We start from the raw sequence: 12949 nt of genomic DNA, 5'->3' as shown, positions 1-12949 counted from the left end.
CTCCGCGCCGTCGTCGCTGTCGTCGCTGTCGTCGCTGTCGTCGTCGCTGTCGCTATTATTACTGTCGCTATCGCTATCGCCGCTGTCGCCGCTGTCGCCGCTGTCGCCGCTATCGCCGCTGTCGCCGCTGTCGTCGCTGTCGTCGCTGTCGTCGCTGTCCGTCGTCGCCGTCGTCGCCGTCGTCGCCGTCGTCGCCGTCGTCGCCGTCGTCGCCGTCGTCGCCGTCGTACTAGGAGGTACAACGCGTATATAAACAGTGCCGCCGCCCCGGAACCTAATTGAATATGCACGGAGCGCAAAATGTGCCTCTAAGAGGACCATTTGAGATAGTAGACTATGTCCGAGCGTTTACTAACCGGATATGGTGCGTAGGCAGCGACGGCGACGGTTTACGAGGGTATACGAGCTTTTTACTATCGACAGGTAACTATCGTCCATTTTTGGTCGATAGCTGAGTAGACAGGTGTCAATAGAGTGAGCGATAGTGACCGGAAACTATCGACCTGCTTACTATCGACACAATTATCGACAAAGTAGACTGGGCCTTACACACGATAGGTAGGTAAGAAAACTAATAATAATAATAAGCTTGTCGATTGTCGATTGTCGATTGTCGATTGTCTTCTAGACTCTCAATAAAAAAGTCCAATGTCTTTTGGCGCTTACCTAGCATGTTTTGTCTGATCGGATATACAGTATTGTAGGGAAGAACCTGGTTTACAAATCTAATCAATGTCTAACTGTTCAAACATGATAATTCGACCAGCATACCATACCTAGCCCTCCCGTCCCCTCGTGGCCTCGAATTTTGGGCCGCGGGCCGGTCACGAACGAACTGCGCCACGTGGTGTTTTTGTGTTTCTCTAGAAGTCTAGATACCGTAGGTTGGTATAGTTTACCTGTATTATTACTTTTTAACGTTCATCATTCGTGTTGGTTTTTTACTTGAGTAAAAAACCCAGGTTCATCGATGGAAGGACCGGAAAGCTTCTTGACTGTCAGACAGAAACATTGTTACCTTACTTCTACATACACGGCAGTTCTGATGTACCCTGTTCGCTCTGGGTTCTCTCACTACTCACTCACTCACTCACATCTCACATCTCACATCAACACGAACAGAAAGAAGAAGCTTTTGCACGTGGTGAAATCGTTGGCGGGGAAGATCCTTGATATGCATGATTATCCAGATCCTACAACAACGTTTAAACAACAACAACAACAACAACAACAACAGATCAGTCTGCCACGCTCGCTCTCCAGGGCTACGTACTGACGGGACTATCTCGTCTCTCCTCGTCATTCTTCTGGAGCGCAGACTTCACCGGTCGACTTCTCGCATCATTACAAAAGGCCTTTGCAGCGCTTTCCTGGCAACTCTTTCGAAATGCTTCTACTTTCGCAGATACATCTGCACTTTTCACTAATCGCTCTACACGGTCCGCCGTGGCCAGGAACGGTGCTGGCAACGGTGGGAAGACGTCCGCCATACAAGGTAGGTGGTGGTTCTTGAATTCAAGCCAGTCGAGGACGAGAGGAGTAATGTGTGCGGTCGAGCCGAGAATGCGTGGCATGCCATGACCGACGAAACCTGCTGCAATGAAATGTCCTTCTCGACCGGGTACGGGACCCACAAAGGGAAAGGAGTCGATGGTCGTGGTCTCAATGCCTGTCCACACTCCGCCGAGATCCGCATCTTTGCTGAATGCAGCGGCTTTGCTATCGGGCCAGCCTTTCACGTCTGATGCAGGCCAGGTGTGACAAAAGTCCGCAAAGCCATCGACTTGCTTGTCCTCTTCGTCATTGGGGAAACATGCGTCGGGTCGGTGTACCAGGAATTGTCTACCGCCTCCGAAAATGATCGTGTTGTACGGCGGTGGTAGTTGCAAGTGGTAGTTCTGTCCGGCGTCAGGAGTGGGAAACAAAAGAATTTCCTATATGAACGCATGACGCAAAACTTACATTGACAGACGCATCCCAATGCTGAGCGCCGGTATGTTTGATGAAGCCTTCGGGCGCTTGGATCGCGGCCATCGGTGCCCTATCTCCGAGGATGAGTGTACTGAACTCGGGTAGCAGATGAGATGCCCATCGGTTCGTAGTGTGCACGACTGCTCGTGTTCGTATCACTCCTCGGTCCGTGTGGACGGTGATCCAGCCATCTTCGTCACGCTCCGAGACGGCTTGTGCTGGAGTATGTGCTTGTAGATTCAGGTTGCCGGCTGCCAGAACGATGCGGAGCAGTGCATGCACGAACTTGTAGGGCCATCTGCAATGCAGTGTCAGTACAAGGTCAGGAAGCTGGCATTTCTTTTCTGGCTCACATCTGTCCTGCGGGATGCACGACAGCGGCGAGAGTTCCCTTCATTTGCGAGAAATCTTCCGCTGCCAGGGCATCTTCGATGAGTCTGCACGCTCGAACAACTTCATGATCGTCTCCATGATCCGCTTTCATCGCATCATAGTTCCCTTTCAGTCGAGTCCAGGCCTCGTCGGTCATGGCAGCATCAAAGGTTTCGCCGAATTGGAGGCAGACCTCTTCTGCAATGCCTTCTGCTTCAGCCAGGGCTTGAAATGCGGGCAGATGGGCCATTTCATGCTTGATCAACTCCATAGCACCATCCGCCCCAAACCATTCCCTCCATGGCAGATAGCGAGAATAGGCATGTGGTCGCAGCTGGCCACCGTTCCGGCCCGTGGCACAGCTGCAGATGTCTCGTGCTTCCAAGAGGACCACTTGGGGCTGCGAAGCCTGATTCTCTGTAGACTACTTCTCTCAGTCATGACAAAGAAGACACGGGGTCGAAGGACACACCTTGTGTATCCAGTATGCTGCTGAAGCACCGGCATACCCACTTCCCACGATCACGACATCGGCCTCCTCAGGGAGGCTGTCGCTAGAACGGAAGTCCCGGAGCGGCGATTCGGCGGCTTCGATCTAGCTTTTGTCAACTCTGTGGTATCAAGATGTGGTCCTTGTTACTGCGATTTACCCAGTAAGACTTGGTGGGATGGGCGACTGGGAGAACCATGTTGAGATGGGAGCAATGAACCACGAGACAGGTGTCACTTGATAATCAGGCGTGGGAATGCCTCCTCCTTTTCCTCGTGCTTGTGCTTTTGTTTGGACTGAATACTGTTTCCAAGCGGAATTTGTATTTGCGCTCTCATCATCAGGAGAGACTGTCGACCGGGTCGACCGGACCGGGCAATTTCATCCTGGCCTATCGTGCTGGGATTCAATCATTGATATCGTGGAATTATCGCGAATGTGTTTGAAGCCAGCGATCGAGCCATTTGCTGGAGCGCGTCGCATATTTCTGGCGCTGCGCACATGGCATATCTGTGTCATTTACACAGGAAAAGGAGAGGGAGACAGGAGAGATGGGAGATGGTTTGCAGAGTTGCCAGCACAGCATGCGATTGCTCGGGATGTGCCTGAACATTCACCCACGCGCCAAGAGTCAATGGCAGGGGTCCAAAGCTTGGCAATTGACTCTCACTTTCTCTTGAACTCCCTCTCTCCCTCTCCCTCTCAATTTCTCTCTATACACACGCACACACTCACCCTCACACCAGTCCATTACAAGCAATTGCATCAATCTACACTTGCGACGACCAAAATACACCAAGACCGATATATCCCGCCACCGCCAGCCTCGTTGTAAGCCTGATCCTCGTTTCACATCGCTTCACACTGCAGACTACAGTGGATACAGGTGGCGTAGATGGCGGAGAAGAGGTAGGAGGTAGATTGAGCACCATCGGGCCCAACATGTTGTTGGTGGGAAGAGCATATACGATGATGTGCTTTGGGTTGGATGTTCATTAAATGGCGCTGTTTCTGATGAACCATCTTGATGAACCTACAACCGATCGCTGCCGGGGCTTGTCTTAGCATCCATTCATGCATATTTACGCCCTCCGGTTGAGGCGTCTTGAAGTGCATTGTGTTGAGCCTCATTCCTCTCAAAGGAGCTGATCGCCACCGCCTCCTACGTATATTTTAAGCTGCTGGATCACTTCTTAGGGACGATTTATCACGCAAGCCGTATGTACCGCGCCTGTCCTGTCCACCAGCGAGATACTTGCGTGAATTGAATAGTTGTGACATACAATTGTGAAAGACAGTTTGGTTGGCCGATCCGCTTCTCCAAGATTGGCATTAATCTTGTCGCTTTGAGATAGTCGAGCGTGGAGAAATGGTTGAAAGTGGCTCTCAGCTGTCGATCCAATGCTGAAGAGTTGACGATCAAAGGTATTCTGCCTCGGAAAACAAGATCCATGGCCCATGAGTGGAGAGTACCTCTTACCTTTTGCAAGGCGGCAAGAGAGAATCGGTCGATTGAATCCTACAAACTCTGCCGACCAAGAGGTATCTCTCCTCTCGCAAGGCGACCAAGCGGATGGACATGAAATGTTTCCCAGCCAGCACATTCCGCCGCACTGACAATGATGCCAGTGGATCGTCACAACCACAGTTGGACATTACATGTCCAGTTTCCAGGCTAACAATCAATGCAATGTGCCTCGGAGAATGAGCGCTCTGTCATGCTACATGGTGGCGAGCACGTTGTGAGCAGACAATATAATAGAAGAGATCTTGAACGCCCAGTTCTTCACAACGATTCAAGATCCACGCAACGCCAACCACGCGCTACTCCTCCTCCTTTCCTGCTTTACGCCTCGAGGATTGATCGGGCACCATGAAGTTCACTTCGACCTCCGCGCTCGTGAGCGCCCTGCCTCTGGCTGCAGCCTTCCCAGCCCATATGCTGGAGGCGATCAAGAATGACCCGAACGTCGAAGCCCGTGCCGCCGACGTGATGGCACTCGCGAAGCGTCAAGCTGGTGCAGACGCTGCCACTGCCATTTTCGAGGCCATTCCCACCTTTGACGCTGCGAAGCAACTCATTGATGTCGGTCCAGGGAGTGGGCACGAGTGGCAGGCTCCTGGTCCGAATGACCTTCGTGGAGTGTGCCCCGGCTTGAACGCCTTTGCCAACCAGTAAGAAAGATGTTTCACTCTCCGAATGATTTAGAGTCATCATTACTGACAACTGCGTCTAGCGGCTTCTTGCCACGATCGGGCTATGCCACTATCCAGCAGTTCATTGATGTCACGACCTCGGTCGTCGGCATGGGAGAGGATTTGGCAGGCTTTTTGGCAATCCTGGGAGCTTTGATCGACTCGGGAGACCTTCAAGCGTGGTCCATCGGCGGGACTCCACCACCAGGAGTGGGCGGACCTCTCGCGCAGGGAGGCAATGGATTGATCGGGTCGCACAACAAGTACGAGAACGACGTATCTCCCACGCGGCCAGACTTGTATCAGGCGGGAAACAACTACATCACGCAAGCCAGCCAGTTCCAAGAACTCATCAACGTCTCTCCCGGCGGAGTCGTCACCTTGGACAGTCTAACCACGCACCGCTCCAACCGATTCGACTCGTCCATTGCCAACAACCCTTACTTCTTCAACGCCCCCTTCCCCGGTCTCCTCGTGCAATCCGCCGCTTTCACATTCATCTACCGCTTCATGGCCAACCACTCCGCCGAAGACCCCATCGGCACACTCTCCTACTCCACCATCAAGAGCTGGTTCGCCATCAGCGGCGAAGACGGAAATTACTCAGCCACGCAAGGCCACGAACGAATCCCGGATAATTGGTATCGCCGCTCTCTCACATCCACGTACACGATCCCTTATTTCCTCGGCGACACGGTCGTCGCAGCAGGATTACACGCCAAATTCCTCAACGTGGGGGGCAATTTAGACGGGCAAACGAATAATTTCGCAGGCGTCAATGTCTCGGATTTGACGGGTGGGGTGTTCAATTCTGCGGATTTGTTGCGGGGGAATAATTTGGGTTGTTTTGCTTATCAGACTGTGGCGCAAGTTAAGACGGATTTTCTGCTGGATGATGTGCTCAATCAGGTGCAGAGTGCTGTTGGGTCGGTGGTTGAGCAGTTGGGATGTCCGCAGTTGAGGAGGTTGGATGAGGAGCAGTTGGAGCGGTTTCCGGGTTATCAGAAGGCTCCGAGTTTTGGGAAGATGATTTAGAGGTAGTTAGGGAAAAAAAATTTGTTATTTCATCCTTGTGAATCATGATCATCCATCCCATCCCATCATTCATCTCATCATCATCAACAATAAGGTATCTATCTATCTACCTCACCCACCTCACCTGGCAACTAACTATCACCCAACCAAGCATCCAACCACCTCACAGCCTGCAAATACGCACTTTCCTGCGCAAACGCCAACCTCGGATCCGACAAATTCGTCCTAACAGCAAATCCATGTTCGGCACGCGCATACAAGGTCGTCTGAAAAGTTTTATTTCCTCGGGAAAAAATGTCTTCGATTTCCGTGCGATTGGCTGCGGTATTCGAGGCGTCGAATTCTCCAAATGCGATACTGATGGGGCGAGTGGGAGAGATGGCTTCCCATTCCGAGGGGAGAGTACCTGAGGGATGGGCTGTGAAACCGGCATTTAACCCGTCTTCTTCTTTTTCTGCAGAAGAAACAGAAAGGAAACGAGCGATATATTTCCCACCAAAACAATATCCCACGCCTCCAACCTTCGTGGCTCCAAAATGTTGCCGCGTAGTATTGAGAGCAGAGGTAATGATGGCTTCGACTTGAGATTGAGGATGGCGGGCTCTCCAGGCGGTCATGTTGAAGTTGGAAGAAGGGTCGGAGAGGGCGTCGGCGGGGACGGGATCTCCTCGGAATAAATCTGGCAGAACGACGAGGTAGCCGGCTTTGGAGAGGGCGTCGGCGAGGAGGCGGTTGTTGATGAGTTGGAGGCCGAAGATGTCGGTGAGGTAGAGGATTGCTGATGGTGGAGTTGTACTGCTATTGTTGTTGTTGTTGTGGTGGGGAGGGTAGGCGATGTATAAATCTTCTGTGGATTTTCTGCTGGTTAGTGACTTGTATTCGAATATCTACACATAAGATAGGGAAGCTTACCACCGCCAATATGCTCCATGGTACCAGTGGAGCTTCCATTGCTCGCGGGACCTTCGATATAACACTGTTTTCCATGGAATTGGGTAAATACGTCTCCGGCGTGTTCATGCTTCAAGTTGGGTTCTCCATATCCTGCTACTAGAGACGATGCTGTAGCGAGGAAAATCCATGCTGTCCATGTAGCAATTCCCTTCATGGTTAATAATATATGGTGATGGAATTCAAATGTGAGGAAGATGATGATGAAGAAGAAGAAGGAAAAAGAGAATAAAGAGAAATAATACCTCGAGTACATGTACCAAGCATTCATGGCTGGCTGACGATGTCACAGATGTTGATGTAGGTACCTAATGCTGCCGATCGTGACGCAAACGGGAAGGTGATTTTGTCTTCTTTAGTCTGGGGTTAATGTTATCGTGTCGGCATTCCTCTTCGGCTCCTACATGTAGGTACCTATCACATGTTTACCTGTCAGGTACTATACCCTAGGGCTGAAGAAGAAGAAGAAGAAGAAGAAGAAGTACAGATATACTTTCCGTCAACCAAAACAATAGTAAATATAAAAAAAAATCTTACCTTATATTGTCTGTTGTGCAACACGCCTCACACGATAATGAACAAAACGATAGGTAGGGTACACGTACCACGCGTTCGCAGACCAGACAAGACAGCTGTATGTAGGGTATATCGGCATTTAATATAAGTACGAATATAATCGTTTGGTTCTGTGGGACTTTTGTTTCGCCGGGTGGAATTATACTCGTTTCAATCAATCAATGCACGATTATTGTACTTTGTATGTTGTTGTCACTTGCTGAACACGGCAGTTTCTCCTTGAGAGGTAGCGAAAGCGATGTGGCACAGACCACCGGTTCCGGCGTGCGCGATTGAGAGCCGAGGATGTAACGGTTGTCGTTGAAGGTGAATTTCATATGCGAATGGACAAGGGTGGTGGAGGCCATTGTTGCTGAGAAGAGATGAAAAGGAGGTATTGAACTTTTCTTTTGGGGCTACAGTTCCAGAACAAAAGTAGGTAGATGGGAAGAGAAACTCCTTATCCACTACTTTCATGACCAACATCAACATCCATCCTCAGAACCAAATGACCAGCTAGCTAGCCACCCATACATCAATCCAATTCCACAACAACAATCATTGCTGAGCTCTCTGCCACTCCGGCTTAAAAGCAACCGCTCGTCCAGGCACTCCATCTCGAGGGTACAACTGCGCAATTCTCGCAATATCCCCTTCACTGACCTTCACACCCGAAAGATCATACCCCTGCGTGGCTGGATCGATTTTCATTCCACCTCCGAGAATCTCCTTCCTGCCGCTGGGAGCAGAGGGATCGATTTGGGTGAGGATAGCACCTTGCGGGAAAGCATAGTTTTTGCCTGCGAGACGTTTGTAGTCGTTTTGGTTGTAGGAGTTGTAGATCATAATCTGGTTGCGTGGATGGGGAAGAAAGGTACATGTCAGTTACGCCTCCAATTTCCTTTTTTTTTTCTTAAAAAGTGAACTTACAGAGTCAAAATCAGTCTTGACAGACTTGGGTTGGGGACCATTGACGTCGGATCTGTCCATGGGCATCCAAGCGGCAATGGCGAACTCGGGAATCTCGTCTTCGTATCGTTTGGCCATTTCAGAGTCTTCGCAGACTCGCTCAATCGTGTCGCCGTTCCGGTAGCCGAGATCCTTCTGTTTTTCGTCGATTGCCGCTTTGACTTCGGCGTAGCCATGAATTTGACTGCAGTCAAAGTGGAAATGTGCGCGGGCGTCGGTTCGTTGATGCTCGTGGTCGAGGCCGGCAACGTGTCCCAGCTCGTGAGCCATCCTGTGGAGTGTCAGTACAAATTATGCATAACTTGAGACCGACAATGTCCGAGCCACAGGAACATACACATAGGCATCGTACTGGAGGCTGAGGCCCGTACTCTCGACGTGGTCGATTGGGAAAATCCCTCGACGTCCTGCCACTGTTATGCCTACGACCCATCCTTGCACGGGGGTCGAGTGTAAAACTTCGAGCACCGTTCCGACTTCAAAGTACAGTGCTCCCTCGTGAGGTGCTTGCCCAGGTGGTGGCGTAAAAGCTTTTATTGCTTTCACTTGCGGAGGTAACGTGTTGAATTCCAGAAGATGTATGCCGTCCGGATGATGCTTTTTCAGGAAATCTTCCGAAAATGGCATGTAACCTAGAGTGCTTCTACCTCCTACTATGGTCCTCTCATGGAGAATACGAACAGCACTAAGCGACACGCCAGGATCAGTGCAGAGGTTGGTCGGAGTATTAGCGGCTGGCGCGAATCTCATCCATGAAGCCTCGACAGCGGGCTTCCAGTGAGCTATGCCTGCCATGACGGTCTGTCCCAGTCGTACCCGGGACTCTTCGTTCTGGAAGCACCAGCGAATGATGCACGGCTGTAATGCACCAGGACGAGATCCCGGGCATGGCCATGCTTGACCCTTGTAATGTTGGTAGTGCGCCTGATGCACAGAGTTCCAGGGCGTACGACGCTGAATGTGCTGCGAGTGAGGATGTGCATATGCCAAGCCAGCACCGAGAATAAGTATAGCGCCGATCAGGAGCGGAACTGCCTTCATAGTGGGCAGGCAGCCTTGCAGTTCAGACAATCGAAAGCTGTTTGCAGATGTGAGCGTTGAGGGAGAAATGTGGGAGCAAGTGAGAGCAATGCCAGATGCTCAGTAGATCGAGTATAAATGCCAGTTTCCGTCACTATGCGTGCTTGCATATCAGCTCTCTCGATCACGATTCTTTGCTCTTTTGGCGTCAGTATGTCACATCTGCTCGCGGGCATTATGTTAATGACTTCGACGCAACGAACACCTGATAGTCCTACAGCCAGACTTTCGAATCCAGATGTAATGAAGTCAGGTGCACTTTAGGAGTAATCTTGGGTGCAGCCTATCTTTGCACCTGCTTCCAGGTCGTGACAACGGGAGGAGATGACTTCTCACAGCGCAAACAATATGAAGAACAGGACTCAGGTAAGCTATACCGAGTATTGGTATCGCCAACTCGATTCTTTCTCGAGAGTCTTCTTTGTAATACTCTGTAGTGCTTTCCAGGGCTTTCCTTAGAAAGTTGGCATAGTCAGGTACTCGAGTGGCAGAATGTCGAGAACGAGGCTAAATCCACTTCTTCGTCAATCCAGTTAAATCTCTCGTTCACCTTGTGCTCACTCAGCGCCCTCAATCTCGCCGCATTCTGGTCCGGCCGTTTCTGCGGCTGTGCCAATCCCGACAACTGGCAGTCAGCAAGATACATGCCATTCTCTTCCTCTCTGCTGGTGCATCCGACATAGGATCCACGGCATCAACCACACTCGTAGCCACGCCGTCGCCCACCATTCTGAGCTTGGCCGCCCCTCTCGTCACTTGATCACTGACAGAATGCCTGACTTGTGCACTACCACTTCAGCTCAGCTCCGTTACTGGTGACTCTGGAATACACTGCGAGGCTCAAGATAGCATGCTGTTGATAGAAAGCGATGAATGAGACTGATACACCCTGTTGCTTGTGAGCGGAGATATGATGGTTGTGTCAAAAGAAGAGATGGAGACGATGGGAAGGAAAAAAACGATCGATGTCCGGAGCGGAGATTGGAGCCTGAGGTAAAATAGTTCTAGACTTTGTCACGCGCTCCTCCATGTCCCCTACCTCACTTCCAATCCTACCATCTTCATCTTCCCGCCTTCGACATCGAGCACTTGTACATGGCACTGCAAATGGCCGTACAGTGTCCCTCCATCCACACATCTCACCATGGACAATGTGCCTTTGCCGAAGACGGGTCGGCTGTGGAAGTCCAAGGCAGACTTATTCCGGCCATTTAGAACGGCGGCAGCGAATGCAGCAGCAGACAAGGAACACAGAACACACCCGGCTTCTGCCTCTCCTATATCTCTCTTATACGATCCCTCAAACTTGCCTGAAAGGGGTGTGAAGGATGCCGACGAAGAGGAGCCTAATCTCAGAGAGCTGAATTCTGCTTTACGTGCTCTGGTCGACGTCTTCCCCGATGTACAGCCGGAAGTGTTCCGGGAGATGCTCATCAGCATTAGCGAAGAGAGTCGCTTGCAGGTCGTGACGGAGCATCTTCTGACGAAGAAGGCGAAGTGGGTCCAATCCAGGTATAGAACCACGGGCAAAACCACGCCATCAAAGCCCGGGAAGTCCAGTCGAGAGCCAAGTCGAGGCGCAAGAAGCGATCCTCCACTGGCAGACGAAGACTTGTTCCGCAGTGAAGATTACAAAAAAGCAGTCAAGCAAGTCTTCTACCAAGAGTTCAATAGTTTGAGCAAGTCGACCATTCGTGGCGTGCTTGCTGAACAGAACTTTTCGTATACACTATCAAGACCCGTTCTACAGCAAGTCGCAGCTCGCTCGTGGCGCTTCTCATTCGGTCAGTTCTGGTCCAGACGATCGGGCCACGATCCTACTGATATTCGTTCTCATCCATTCATCGTGTGGCAGAACGATCAAGAGCCATTCGTGCGCCGGACCGGAAGTCTAGAACTCGACCACGAACTGTATGAACTCTTCGCTCTGCCCTTTGTCACACAGAAGCGGCAGGATCGTGCGCGAGCCGACTTTGAAATAGCGACTGCATTGAACGATACGGAAGCTGAAGAGGCCGAGGCCCTCTTCGATTGCGAATGTTGCTACAGCTCCGTTTCATTTGAGCGCGTGGCTGTGTGCGATGATGCGTGTCATCTTCTCTGTCTAGATTGCATCCAGCGGACTGTAAACGAAGCACTATACGGTCAAGGCTGGTCACGAGCAGCCAACTTGGACCACGCCACTGTACGATGTTTCGCCTCTGAAGACTGCTCGGGCAACATCCCGCAGGACCTCGTCCGCCGAGCGTTGACTCAAGGCGTGGACAATACTGATATTTGGAACGACTTCCAAGCCCGTGTGACGAACGAAGCACTTCTTCAGTCTCGCCTGCCATTTCAACGATGCCCCTTTTGCGATTATGCCGAAGTGCAAGAGTACCCAAGACCACGCCTCCGACATCCTTTGGCGATATGGAGCCACATTGCCAGCCGAGCGCCACCCGCCATCCAAATCATGTTCTTATCATTCTTTACGTTCCTCACACTATTCACCATACCTTGCTCCATCCTCGGCATGACCGTGTACATCCTCATCAGTCTGATACCTCCTTTGAACAGGATCTTCAGACAATCCGTCACTCGCCTCCAGAAACATCGACGGCCTCCGAAGTTTACCTGTCGCCATCCGGACTGTCGTCGGACGTCCTGTATCAAATGCACTGCGCGCTGGACCGACCCTCATTCCTGTTTCGAATCGGAAAAGACGTCCTTGCGCACGGCGATCGAGACGGCCTCTTCACAAGCCATCAAGAGAACGTGCCCAAAGTGTCTACTATCCTTTGTCAAAGCCTCAGGATGTAATAAAATGGTCTGCAATTGTGGTTACACGATGTGCTATGTCTGTCGGAGTGAAATTACGAGTAAAGAGGGTTATGGCCATTTCTGTCAACACTTTAGAGTGAATGGGGGGAGGTGTGGGGAGTGTGAGAGATGTGATTTGTATGGAGATGAAGATGAACAGGCTGTGATTAGGAGGGCTGGAGAGGAGGCGGAGAGGCTGTGGAGGGAGAGGGAAGAAGGACACGCGGGGAAAGGAGAGGTGGAAGTGGACAAGAGGCAAACGGCATTGATGATTGATGCGCTGGTCGGGGATGGAAAGAGGGAGTGGTGGGAGGAATGCTTGGATGGAGTGCTGGATGTGCTTGTTGCATAGATGTATACCAGCCTCTATTGACACACGCATTACACATCCATCGCGATGGTGTTTTTTCTATAACAGAATAGGTATATAGTCAATGCCAAGGTGTATTCGGCTCGGGGTTCTCGCTCCGAAAGTGACACAGAGAGCGCGTCACGTGGCGCATTTAGCCGGCTCACTTTGACCTTCAC

At 51.1% G+C, this 12949-nt stretch overlaps 5 protein-coding genes across 5 annotated transcripts; 2 read left to right on the top strand and 3 right to left on the bottom strand.

Annotated features, from left to right (window-relative positions):
* Nucleotides 1–1160: 1160 nt before the first annotated feature.
* Nucleotides 1161–3032, bottom strand: SEPMUDRAFT_70540 (DAO-domain-containing protein; the record flags this gene model as incomplete). Its single annotated transcript, XM_016909908.1, has 5 exons — nucleotides 1161–1898; nucleotides 1963–2269; nucleotides 2325–2767; nucleotides 2816–2938; nucleotides 2994–3032. 5 exons carry the CDS (start codon nucleotides 3030–3032, stop codon nucleotides 1266–1268), a joined length of 1545 nt encoding a protein of 514 aa, XP_016759074.1. The 3' UTR covers nucleotides 1161–1265.
* A 1674-nt stretch (nucleotides 3033–4706) lies between these two features.
* Nucleotides 4707–6064, top strand: SEPMUDRAFT_119462 (Cloroperoxidase; the record flags this gene model as incomplete). Its single annotated transcript, XM_016901513.1, has 2 exons — nucleotides 4707–5008; nucleotides 5071–6064. 2 exons carry the CDS (start codon nucleotides 4707–4709, stop codon nucleotides 6062–6064), a joined length of 1296 nt encoding a protein of 431 aa, XP_016759073.1.
* Nucleotides 6065–6078: 14 nt separating this feature from the next.
* Nucleotides 6079–7020, bottom strand: SEPMUDRAFT_150887 (alpha/beta-hydrolase). The gene is made up of 2 exons (XM_016906454.1): nucleotides 6977–7020; nucleotides 6079–6911 (listed from the first exon to the last, which is right to left on the bottom strand). Exons 1-2 carry the CDS (start codon nucleotides 6993–6995, stop codon nucleotides 6196–6198), a joined length of 735 nt encoding a protein of 244 aa, XP_016759072.1. The 5' UTR covers nucleotides 6996–7020; the 3' UTR covers nucleotides 6079–6195.
* A 1108-nt stretch (nucleotides 7021–8128) lies between these two features.
* Nucleotides 8129–9580, bottom strand: SEPMUDRAFT_119460 (uncharacterized protein; the record flags this gene model as incomplete). Its single annotated transcript, XM_016901512.1, has 3 exons — nucleotides 8129–8419; nucleotides 8501–8810; nucleotides 8877–9580. The coding sequence occupies 3 exons, from the start codon at nucleotides 9578–9580 to the stop codon at nucleotides 8129–8131; spliced, it is 1305 nt and encodes a 434-aa protein (XP_016759071.1).
* A 1183-nt stretch (nucleotides 9581–10763) lies between these two features.
* SEPMUDRAFT_143542 (uncharacterized protein) lies at nucleotides 10764–12794 on the top strand (the record flags this gene model as incomplete). The annotated part of the gene is made up of 3 exons (XM_016903049.1): nucleotides 10764–10938; nucleotides 10960–12659; nucleotides 12774–12794. 3 exons carry the CDS (start codon nucleotides 10764–10766, stop codon nucleotides 12792–12794), a joined length of 1896 nt encoding a protein of 631 aa, XP_016759070.1.
* Nucleotides 12795–12949: the final 155 nt, after the last annotated feature.

The sequence above is a fragment of the Sphaerulina musiva genome (genome assembly GCF_000320565.1).
Source record: "Sphaerulina musiva SO2202 unplaced genomic scaffold SEPMUscaffold_8, whole genome shotgun sequence".
In the NCBI taxonomy this organism is placed as follows: Eukaryota; Fungi; Ascomycota; class Dothideomycetes; order Mycosphaerellales; family Mycosphaerellaceae; genus Sphaerulina; species Sphaerulina musiva.
The sequence above is the reverse complement of the archived record's forward strand: the minus strand, read 5'-3'. Positions and strand labels throughout refer to the sequence as shown.